We start from the raw sequence: 12651 nt of genomic DNA, 5'->3' as shown, positions 1-12651 counted from the left end.
GGAAGAAAGCTCTTTGTGAATGTGTCTTTCCGATTCCATGCCTCAAACTATTCCTCTTTATCTCTAATCCACAGAATACAAAGGGCTGCAGCAATAACAGGATAGGATTAGTGCCCTTCATAAATTGCTAAAATAATTCATTTTAAATTTAGTCGTGGCCAGAAGATGCATTGGAAGCAGTTGCCTCGCGGTTCCTGGAAGATATTGAAATGTCAGAGGAAATCCGAGAAGGCTGTATTGATATGTGTAAAAGCTTCCATACCTCTACTATCAACTTATCAACGTCCTTCCATAATGAGCTTCAAAGATATAATTATGTGACTCCAACCTCTTATCTGGAATTGATCTCTACCTTCAAACTGTTGCTAGAAAAGAAAAGAAAGTAAGGATGAAAATTTCTGATTTTAAATAAGCTATGGAAGTTTAAAACGTTTGTACAAAACTGACAGCGATGATGGGATCACACGCTTTACCTGTAAATACACTGTTTTGTTAAAAACTTTGAGATTTGGTCTTTAAAGAGTCAGGGTAGGAAGCAGGTCTTATCCTTAGATGTAATTATGTTGCCTAGTTCACCATAATTTTTTTTTGGGGGGGGGGGTTTGAGATAGAGTTTCTCTGTGGCTTTGGAGGCTGTCCTGGAATTAGCTCTTGTAGACCAGGCTGGTCTTGAACTCACAGAGATCCACCTGACTCTGCCTCCCAAGTGCTAGGATTAAAGGTGTGCGCCACCACCTCCCGTCCTCACCATAAATTTATCATTTCATTTGCTTCAAGAATGAAAATGGGACTGGGGAGGTGGCAGTATGAAGGTCTGAATTTCAATCCGCAGAACCCAAGGGGAGAAATGGAAGCTGGGTGTGGTGGCACACGTTTATAATGGCAGTGCTGGAAGATGGAGACAGGCCAATCCCTGAGACTAGTGTGCATGTCTAGCTTAGCCAAAGTAGATGACTCTTGAGGAATGACACCGCAAGTTGACCACTGGCTGCAAAACACCAATGCATGTATGCACCCTCAAGAACATGCATCCCCCACATGTAGAAGAATGAAGGTGTGCCCATTAGGGCAGTGGTAAATCCCTAGGATTCCTTGATAATGATGTTGAGTAAGGGCTGTTAGAAGTGATTTTTTTCCCTTTTGTTAGGGATAAGATGACGTGCAATCCTTCTCTTTGGAATCTGCACAGCCACAATCCCAGAGACAGACTCCATTTATATAGTAGCCTTTCCTCTCTACTAACCTTTTTTTTATTTGAAGATGTCAATTTAAAGTCAACATGAGTTTTCAGAGAAATTGATCTCAAACTTCCTTTGGTTATAAAAATTAATGCTTGAAATTCACATTCTGAAATTTAAAATGTATCAACATCAAGATTGGAAGTTAATAGTTTGGGAAATTTTACTGATCTATCCTACAGTGAGTGTCAATATGATATTTCAGAAAACTTGGTCCTAGGCTGTAACAACAAGTCTTTACTCCAAGCCACCCAAGTCCTGCTGCCACATGGGCACTTTCCGCCAGGCCGCCCAAGTTCTGCCCTCCACCATGTTAAGGTCCCAAGTAACTCACAGAGACTTATATTAGGTACAAATGCTGCTTGGCCAATGACTAGCCATATGCTAGCTCAGTCTTAATTATCATAAATCTATATATTTTATAAGACTTATTGAGGATGCCTACCGCTGGTGCCCTCTCTTGCTGGCAGATCACATGGCGACTCCAGAGCAGAAACCAGGACGAAGAGCAAGAGAAAAGGGATGACTTCCTTCTTGTCCTTGCTTACAATGAGTCTGCCTCATTGTCACTTCCTGCCTGGATCACAAGACTTCTTTTTACTACATTTCCCAGAATCCTCCTCAACTCCTAGTCCTGCCTAACTTGCTGCCTCATTGGCCAAACAGTGCTTTATTCAACAATAAGATAAATACACACAGAAATACATTCTCCATCACTAGACTTTCCTTGCTTCTAAAAATTAATGCTTGGAATGTACATTCTAAAATTTAAAACTTATTAACATTAAACTTGAAAGTTGGAAATTTAGAAAATTTTAGCCATATCCTTTACAGAAGCCTTCAGTCTCAATGTTCCCTGAAGTGGATTTTATATTGCATTTATTATGTTTATGAAGGAACACAAGCAAGACTTTATTGAGAGGCAGAGTAACACTCCCTGCAGCAGGAAGCCCGATAATGACTGAGTTTGCATTTTTACCTTTGATGCATTTTTTTAAATCTTGGATTTAATAAATCAAGTTTAATTACTTAAATGAATCTTGTGGCTCAGACTTATCCATATTGTGAGCCATAAATTATACATTGTAAAATTCTGAAGATTTTTTTTAAAACCTAAAACAGAGATCATAATCTATGGCTCAATTACATTATACTTACAGAGGATTTCAAGACTATTAATCTAATAGAACAAATTCTCTTAAAAGTATTAAAAAAGACTTAAAGTAGATTCCTTAACATGAAACATTAGTATGTATTTTCATAATTAAATTCAAAATTTCCCAGTGGCTCTTTCAAGAGCACAAGCATTTTGATGTGTGTTTCTCATAGTGGTCAGGATAGCACCCAGATACCTGCAGGACATTCCTCATCCCCACTTAGAGTAGTTCTTGCTCCACTGTCCTGGAGGTTGAACTGTCCTGATCACTGTGGTCCACACCCTAGAGAGTCTTCCCATTAGTAATGTTTACATCTAATAAAATCTACAGTTTCCCACCCAAAGCTGCTACATGACTTGACATAATTTTATTTATTTGGCTCTCAAGATTCTTTAGTTCACAATGGGATCTTCTTTTTGATTTACCTATCCTGGAGGACCATAGTTCTCAGAGATTAGATTTTGGATATCATTCATAAATGAGGCTCTTATTTGTGCACTAGCAGTATTTAAGGTTATTCTAAATGAAAGCAAGGTTAAACTAACAAGATATAAGCTTATGGAAGATTAAAAAGCCATGGCTTTCTGGGCATTTCAAATACTCTTATTACCCTTTCATGTTTTTTATCTTTCACCTTTTTTTCTTTCATAATTACTTTCAAATTAATTAAAATATATCATTTCTCCTTTCCCATTCTTTCCTTCTTCTAACTCCTCCCACAACCCATTATTGACAGCCTTTTAAAATTATTGTCACACACTCACACATGCAAGGACACATGCACACAGACAAATGTGTAAGTACCCCCAGCTGATCACTTTGTATTAGATAACCAGTCAGTGAGCTCATCCCTGGGAGAGGCTAATTCTCCCTCTCAGCAGTCACTAGTTGCCTGTAGTTCTTTGTCTTAGACAGGACCCTGTGAGAATTTCCCCTTCTGTGTTAGCATGTCTGTTGAAACTGTTGTTTAGGTCTTGGTTTATAGCCCTTTCTTTTTCTTTTTTTCTTCCTTTCTTTCTTTTTTTTTTTTTTTTTTTGAGACAGGGGTTTCTCTGTGTAGCTTTGGAGCCTATCCTGGCACTCACTCTGGAGACCAGGCTAGCCTCGAACTCACAGAGATCCGCCTGCCTCTGCCTCCCGAGTGCTGGGACTAAAGGTGTGTGCCACCAACGCCCGGCTTATGAAGCCCTTTCTAAGAGAGGTGATCACACAGACTTCCTGGTACTCGGGCTCTTGTAGTTGTTCTGCCACCATTTTCTCTGATGTTCCCTGAGCCAAGGCAGGAGCTGTGTCACAGATGGATATGTCCTGGGGGCTAGGCTCTCTACAATCCAGTGATCTTTGTGTCATGTCCACCCGTGGTTTTCTGGAACCATCTCCATTTGCTGTAGAATGAAGGCTCTTTGATGAGGGCTGAGAGCTACACTTTCAAATGTTCTTGCAAATTAAAATTTGTAAGTTCTCTTTTAATTTTAACTAGAATTCTTTACCTTGTGTTTGTGCTTCTTTGCATAGATTAAACTCTAGATCTTTCAATAACCAATTAGGACCTAGAAACAAGTCATCATGTCACCTGCCAAAAAGTCAGTACTTAAAGTTAGCAGTGTCTCCTGGGTTGAGTGCTGTTATAGTCTTATGCTGATAGGAGCAAAACCTTCCTAGGCCTTGCTCCCCAGGCATTGGTGGAGCACTGGTACCTCTGTCCTCATTTTTGTCAAATATTTTGCTTTTTCAGAAGGAATTCTGAGAAAATGCATGATAAAAATGTACATTTCTGATTTTTGTCTGCCTTCTCTATGACAGCCTTTCCAGTGGTTGTTTTTGTTTTCCCTTTTTTGGGTTACTTTGTATATCTCAAGCTGTCTTCCTACCCCAGTTATTTTCTTGAAGGTTTTTGAAATATGCCACCTTTGAATATATCTCATATTTAAAAATGAATTGTTATAGATGAGGAGATTTTTCTCAGTAGAGAACATATATGAACATGGGTATTTTAAAATATTAAAACAGCAAAATTTAAATGGCTTAAAATTATTTCTAATCATTAATTATTCCTTTAAAAATCACTTTGCACAAAAACAATGTTGAGTTTTAGTATAAGTCTCACTTGTCCCTTTCATCTTAATAAAAAAAAATCCTGTTTCAAGATATAATACATTTTTAAATACAAATACAGGTCTCACTGTGTACCCTAGGCTAATCTGGTCCAGCCTGGCTAGCCTCAACTTTCCAACTACTAGGAAGATATAATATATTTTAAATATATTTTCATCTCTGGCAATATTCAAAATAATATATTTGTGACATTGAAGTCTTTTTGAAGTAAGTGATTATCAAAAACAAAACTGCATGGGCTGGAGAAATGGCTCAGTGGTTTAAGAGCACTGACTGCTCTTCCAGAGAACCTGGGTTCAAACTCCAGTATCCACACAGCAGCTAACAACTGTCTATAACTTCAAGATCTGACACCCTCACACAGACATATATGTGGGCAAAACACTGATGCACATAAAATAATAAAAATAAATAAATTAACTAAAAACAAACAACCCCCCCCCACACAAAACTACAGATTTGTTGGAAGCAATTCACCAAGGTGATGAATGTATAGAGTTCATTTGGTACAGAAAGCTCTTTGCCTTGTATTTATTTATTCTTTGGATTTTTGCTATATATACCCAGAGGCCCTAAAAACAGAAAGGACTATGATATAGTGTTTCATCAAAACTGTACAAAATCCAGCATTTTTGTGTTCATTTTTTTTTTTCATAATCAGCTAATTCCTGTGAAAGACTTTTAGACCACACCTTTAGTTCCTTCAGAAGGGGTGACAAACCCAGAGCCCTTGATATGTCCCTTGGTGTGGTAAATAGATCCCTGCATCTCATCTCCGTTCATCTGCTTGCTTGCAGTGAAGTGATGAAAATGAAAAGGAGATACGAAGTGGGTTTGGATAAGCTGGATTCGGCCGCCTCTCAGGTAGCCACCATGCAGACTGAGCTGGGGGCTCTGCATCCTCAGCTAAAAGTTGCCAGCCTACAGGTTGACGAGATGATGCTGATCATTGAGAGGGAGTCCATGGAGGTTGCCAAAACTGAAAAGATTGTGAAAGCTGATGAAATAATAGCAAATGATCAAGCCATGGCCGCCAAAGCCATCAAGGATGAGTGTGATGCTGACTTGGCTGGGGCCCTACCCATCCTGGAGTCTGCGCTGTCTGCCCTGGACACCCTGACCGCACAGGTGAGAGCTGTGTGCCAATGCTAAGGATTTGTCACTGGGGAACACAGTTTAGTGTCTCTCAAATTGACATTCAAATTTAAGGAACATTTTTAAATTGGCAAGAGGATTTCCTAGTTATCTGAAAAAGAAATGCATTTTCATGACAAAGGCACTTTTGAAAAAGGAATAAAGCTGCCAATTGTCACTGCTACTACTTCATTTCAAAAGTTTATTATTGCTACTTTTTTTGTTTTTGTTTTTTGTTTTGTTTTGTTTTGTCTTGTTTTCAAGACAGTGTTTCTTTATGTAGCTTTGGAGCCTGTCCTGGAACTCACTCTGTAGACCAGGCTGGCCTTGAACTCACAGAGATCCACCTGCCTTTGCCTCCCGAGTATTGGGATTAAAGGAGTGCATCACCAATGTCTGGCTTATTATTGCTACTTTTAAAGATCTATCTATTTTTGTTTGATCATATCCACCCCTCCTCTCACCCCTTCCCAGACTCATCCCCTTTCCCCATCATGGCATCTATTTCTGGAGTATTGTAAGTTCCCAGGACCATTTTTCTATTGCTTTAACTTATTCCTCAATGGACTTGTCAAAATTCTTGCCATGGTTCTACCATTGTCACCGTTTCTACACAAATGAATTTCTGTGTACCTTAAGGCTTAGTTTGAAAGTATGAACTTATTAATGTGATTATAATGAACATACAAGCAGACATTTATTTCTATTAATAACCAAAAACATTTCTTTTCAAGGATATCACAGTGGTAAAGTCCATGAAGAGTCCACCTGCTGGTGTCAAGCTTGTCATGGAAGCTATCTGCATCCTGAAAGGAATCAAAGCCGATAAAATCCCTGACCCAACAGGTTCAGGGAAGAAAATTGAGGATTTCTGGGGCCCTGCTAAGAGACTTCTTGGTGACATAAGGTTTCTGCAGTCGCTTCATGAATATGACAAAGACAACATTCCTCCGGCTTATATGAATATCATAAGGAAAAGTTACATCCCCAACCCAGACTTTGTTCCAGAAAAGATTCGGAATGCTTCAACAGCTGCCGAAGGCCTGTGCAAGTGGGTCATAGCGATGGATTCCTACGACAAGTAAGTGCTGGGAAGAACCTCACTGCTGTGTAGGGTTTGCTCACCTGGTCATGCAGACGATAGAAAACTGAAGCCTGTGTAAGAAAAAAGATTATCAATAGATATATGTCCGAATCACCGTTTTCATTCTTCCTAGAGCCCAACTCATAGCAATTAAAAAGAACATATAGTTTAATGATTCTCAAGGTTTGGGGACTTAAGACTACCTTGACTAAAAGTTCCTAAAGTTTCTCCAAATCTTTTGTTGCTTTACCATGTTAAAAATTTAATTGGAGAGTTAATAGACATTTATTAATTCATTTAAAAATAACAAAATTAAGGCATAGTGATAAAAATAAGTTATTTTATATTTTTCAGGTGTAAATTTGCTTTAAAACAGGGAAGGGGTTGGGGGTGTGGCTGAGTGGTAGAGCACTTGCCTAGCAGTACAAGGACACAGATTCTAATTCCAGCATCAGGGGGCGCAGGTACTTGGGCTGGAGAGACAGCTTAGTCTGTAACATGCTTGTCTTACATGACTGAGGACCCATGTTCAACCCACAGAACCGTGTAAGAGAAGCCAAGCATGGTGGCACTTACATGGAGTCTCAGCACTGTGCAGGCAGTGATGGGTGGATCTTTGGAACTTGCTGGCCAGTTATCTTAGCCTACTCTTCAAGTTTCAGGCCAGCTGGAGAGACTCTCTGAGGAACAACACTAGTTGTTTTCCTCTGGTCTCCACATAGAAGCACACATGTGCCTGTACCCACATACACATAAGTGCCATGTGCACACATACTATGTGCACACACATATGCACACATGCTATATATACACACATATGTACACATACTATATATATATATGTTCATATGCACACATACTATATGTACACACATATGCACACATACTATATATACACATATGCATATATACTATATATACACATGTGCACAGATACTATATATATACATGTGTGTGTAGTATGTATATACTATATATATAGTATGTATATACTATATACACACACATGCACACATACTATATATACACACACAGAAGGAAAGAATTATGATGATTTTTACATACCTTCAAGTCTTTCCAATGTGTATTTTGCATGTGTGTGTCTGGAGCATATGTACATGTTCGAATGGGTGTACATATTAGTACATGTATATGTGTGTGTATGTAGAAGCCAGAGGTCAATGTTGGATATCCTTTCTCCATAGCTGTCTACCCCCTCTCTTTGTGTGTGTGTGTGTGTGTGTGTGTGTGTGTCAGGACTTTTCTGAACCCATAGCTCACTGATTTGTTAATACTAGCTGGCTCCTGGGTCCCAAGAATTCTCTTATCTGTGCCTCATTGACACTGAATTTACAGGTGCAAGCTGATGTACCTGGATTTTTATGTGTATGCTAGGGCTCTAAGCTCACACCCTCATCTTCTGCAAGCAAGCACTCTACTGACTGACCCATATCATCTTCCCTTCAATATGTGATTTGATATGAGGTGGAAAGGAAAACCTTTGCCCTTCAGTCCAATCTGTCTCAGTGTGTTGCTTCGATAGAAGTGTGTAAGAAAAATTTAGGGCTGGGAATATATAGCTCAGTGGTACAGTGTTTGCCTGCATGAATAGGGATTGGGCTCAGTGCCTCACAAAGCCCCCAAACCATGCTAAGAAAAACACCTGTGAGATGGAAAACCACTTGAGACATTTGGGGACTTTAATGGTTATAAGGAAAACATTTATGTCATGTACAAAGCAAGTAAAATCAGGAACTATTATATGACGTGTTTTGAATACACAGTCAATGTGAATAATGCACACACACACACACACACACACACACACACACACACACACACACACACACACACAAAATACATACACCCATATATTAGTGCTACATGGTTCAGACCAACCACTGTACTCTCAGCTTAATCCCCCTGCTGCTTGAACTTCCTATGGATCCATATCCAACATAGTTCTGTGTCCCACACACTGTGGCAGGCTATTCCCAGGCTCTGTGGCTTGTGATTTTTTTTTTCCTATTGTCTTTAATAAAGTGGCTTGGTTTCCAACAATAGGTAACCTCTCAAAAGATGGTGTGTAGGTATTACACACTGAGACACAGGAAACATTGTGTTGATTTCTTCCCCAGTGCTTGCCTGCCATGTGAAAGGAGTCCCTATCACACCAAATCCCCACACTGAATTTAAGGTAAAACTGTAGATTTGAAGTGTCCAGAAAGGCCACTTTGCTGTGATTAGCACTGCCAGGCCCCTTCATGGTTGTGGTCCCTTACTTTTCTCTGCATTGTCTATTTCTCCATGAAATATTTTAGCTGCTCTGTTGGATTTTTGTTATATGTTTATTGTCTTTGTTTGTTTGAATACAGGTCTCACTAAGAGCCCTAGCTGGCCTGGAACTGACTGTCAACAGGCTGGCCTCCAATTTGCGGTGACCCTCTTGCCTTTGTCTCCAGAGTATGGCATGCTTGACTCCTGCTGTCTCTTTCTTGATTCTCTTGTCCTTTTCTCTTTCTCTCCTTTGCTGTCTTGACCCTTCCTAGTCACAAAGTCACACAGAGGCAGCACCGAATCTGCCATCTCACCCCTCAAGCCTTAATGATTATTTCCTATATTTTGTATCATATTTGATTCTTGGATAAAATATGGAGTCTAGAAATCCATGTAAATTCTGTATAAAGACGTGTAAAGAGCATTTGGAAAGTAAATTCGCATTGGAAAGCTTTCTATAATGTTCAGAGGAATTTAATTTTCCAACTTGATTTTTTCATAGAGTGGCAAAAATTGTAGCTCCCAAAAAGATAAAACTGGCTGCAGCTGAAGGAGAGCTGAAAATTGCTATGGACGGTCTTAGGAAGAAGCAGGCTGCCCTGCATGAGGTTCAGGACAAGCTGGCCAAGCTTCAAGACACACTTGAGCTGAACAAGCAGAAGAAAGCTGACTTGGAAAACCAGGTATGTACTGGCAGGCGCAAATGTGAGAGGCTCATCACGCTGCAAATAAGAAAGACATTGCTACCGGCACAAAACTAGTCACTCCTGTTCTCTTCCTGGCCGTGATTAGTAGTTTATTCATGGACAACCCGACTGCTAGTCATTGTCTATGACCTGAACCCAGATCTGGCATGTCTGCACACTTCCTTTTTTTTTTTTTTTTTCCAAGATAGGGTTTCTCTGTGTAGCCCTGGCTATCCTAGAATTTTATCTGTAGACCAGGCTGGCCCTGAACTCCGAGATCCTCCTGCCTCTGTTTCCAGAGTGCTGGGATTAAAGGCGTGTGCCGCCTCCATAAGGTTACCTTCTTGTTCTCTAAAATCTGTCCTGTAATCTGTATTTGAACCCATATAGGACATTGTGCCAATGTTTAACTTGTTACTGGGCGTGATTATATTTTATTTAAATAATATAACCACTAAGTGAAAGTATATAGTTGCTCATTGGAAACACTGTTCAACTTTGCTTTATGTTTGAATTTTTCAAGTTTTTGTAATAAAAATGTTGGGAAAATAGAAAATGAACATACGCATATATTTATAATAATTGTCTGTTTCTGGAGTAAGAAGAAGTCCCAGGAAAAAAGAAGTCAGGAGTATTCAGGTGTTCCAGTGGCAACATTATTGCAGTCTGTGATCTGATTCACTAGGAAACTTGGCGAGTAGAGGCCCTTTAAAGGCAGAAAATTGAGGAAGAAAAGTTTAATCTTGGAACAACAAAATTATGAACCATTGCAAACCTTGTGCTTTCTCATGCCTATCTGTAGGCATGAACCAGTATTTTACATCTTTTTTTTTAAGATTTTATTTATTTATTATGTATACAACATTCTGCTTCCATGTGTTTCTGCACACCAGAAGAGGGCACCAGATCTCATAACGGAGAGTTGTGAGCCACCATGTGGTTGCTGGGAATTGAACTCAGGACCTATGGAAGAGCAGCCGGTACTCTTAACCTCTGAGCCATCTCTCCAGCCCTACATCTTTTAATCTTAAATAATGGTTACTAGTATTGGGAAAATACATAAGACAAATTATTACTTCAAAATAATGTAAATTTCTGTCACCGATCATGGAGATCTCCATTATAAAACTCCACAGTCTGAGTCCCAAAATAAACTTCACTCACCTTCTTTTATGAATAATGATGTTTGCCTTTCTGGGTCTGGGCTTCCTCATTCAATGTAACATTTTCTATGTCCATCCTTTTACCTGGAGATGTCACAATTTCATTTTCCTTTACATCCGAGTAGTATCCATTGTGTATATGTACCACATTTTCATTATTAATTTACCTGTTGAAGGACATTTATGTTGTTTCCATTCCCTGACTATTGTAAGTAGAGCGACAATGAACATGACTCACAAGTGACCCAGAAAGACAAGCGCCACATGTTCTCTCTCATTTGGGTTCCCTAGCTCCCAAACCTCAGATATAAGTGTAGCTTACTAGTAGCTACACTACTGATTATCAATGAGGCCTCTTTACAGCAAATGGAGAATATCACAGAAACCACAATAGGACGCAATGCAGAGATAAACCAATTGTGGGCAGCCCTGCCACAATGGCCACTTCTACATCCTAACTCCCCTACCAATGGCTCAGGGAACATCAGAGAAGAGTGAACAGAAAGATTGTAAGAGCTAGAATATCAGGGTGTCTGCTGTGAAATAACCCCTCCTAGGAATGACTGCATAAACAAGGCTGGACCAATGGCAACATCAGTGGACATGCTAACGAGGAATGGTTTATGAGGTCCCACTCCCAGACAAAGAACTACAAACATCGAGAGGGAGACTTAGCCTCTCCCATGGGTGAGGCCCCCTTATTAGTTGTCCAATTCAGAGTGGTCAGCCTTGAAAATGTATACACACCAACAAGAAAAGAGGGACTCAGTAAATTATTTGTGTGTGTGCATCCATTACATACATACATACATACATACATACATACGTAATAATAATAAAGGAAAAAAAGCAGGCTCTTAGCTGTTGATTGATGTTCCCTTTGGAGCTTAATTCCAAGTGTCTGGGAGGATGACACCATTTAACAACTTGAAAGATTGTAAATAAGTGCTAAAACTTTTAACCTTTAAGAGCAACCTTAAACCATCTAAAGTAAATGAGGAGGAACACTTATAAAATATTGAAAGTACAGTACTGATGCTGGAATGCCAGGCCCCTGTGCATACTTTGCAAATACTCTACTAACCTGCTTCATCCTACAGCCGCCCCCATTTTTGTCAGATCATTTTGAAATATCTGTATTGGCAAGAGAACTTCTTTATTAATCTCAGTCTCCTGTGTTGAAGCTCATCTCCTTAGAGCTAGCCTGTACTGTTGTAATGCTCTGTAGGAATTCTGAGAACTTTATTGACATCATTTACTTGTTTTAAAACACAAGACATCATGGATTTTCCATATCTCAGTGAGATGCATCAAAGTGCTTTTTAGAACTTCAGGCTAGTTTGTAATTGGGAAAAAAAAAATCTCACTCAAGTTTGGAACTCCGAAGAATCTTTGGCTTCTTTTACTTGTCGATGCTGATAAAAGCTCACCTTTATTTTTGAGGTTGATCTGTGCAGCAAAAAGCTGGAGCGAGCCGAGCAGCTGATTGGTGGCCTGGGAGGCGAGAAAACGCGATGGAGCAACTCTGCCCTGGAGCTTGGACAGCTGTACATCAATCTGACAGGGGATATCCTCATCTCCTCAGGGGTTGTTGCCTACCTGGGGGCCTTTACATCCAACTACAGACAGGTGTGTTTCTCCCTTGCTTTCCCTCATCATTGCAACATTTACCTCGGTCTGTTTGTTTGTTGTTGTTATTAGTGTGTGTGGGGGGGGGAACTGGAGAGCCTTTTTTCAAATTTGTTTTACTTTAAGTTTTGGTTACTGCAAGGAAAAGCAAAATCCTTTTAAATTATT

The 12651-nt window shown here is 39.6% G+C and overlaps 1 protein-coding gene across 1 annotated transcript in view; it reads left to right on the top strand.

Moving 5' to 3' along the window:
• The window catches only part of Dnah7 (dynein axonemal heavy chain 7), a 215011-nt gene that overhangs the window by 118237 nt on the left and 84123 nt on the right, over positions 1 to 12651 (top strand). The window contains exons 42-46 of the mRNA XM_035438832.1: positions 153 to 382; positions 5308 to 5638; positions 6379 to 6725; positions 9508 to 9688; positions 12298 to 12483. Coding sequence (XP_035294723.1) covers positions 153 to 382; positions 5308 to 5638; positions 6379 to 6725; positions 9508 to 9688; positions 12298 to 12483 — 1275 coding nt within the window. The remainder of the gene's footprint in view (positions 1 to 152; positions 383 to 5307; positions 5639 to 6378; positions 6726 to 9507; positions 9689 to 12297; positions 12484 to 12651) is intronic.

Source organism: Cricetulus griseus, chromosome 2, assembly GCF_003668045.3.
Source record: "Cricetulus griseus strain 17A/GY chromosome 2, alternate assembly CriGri-PICRH-1.0, whole genome shotgun sequence".
Taxonomy (NCBI): Eukaryota; Metazoa; Chordata; class Mammalia; order Rodentia; family Cricetidae; genus Cricetulus; species Cricetulus griseus.
Note: the sequence above shows the minus strand (reverse complement) of the source record. Positions and strands in the feature narration are given on the sequence as shown.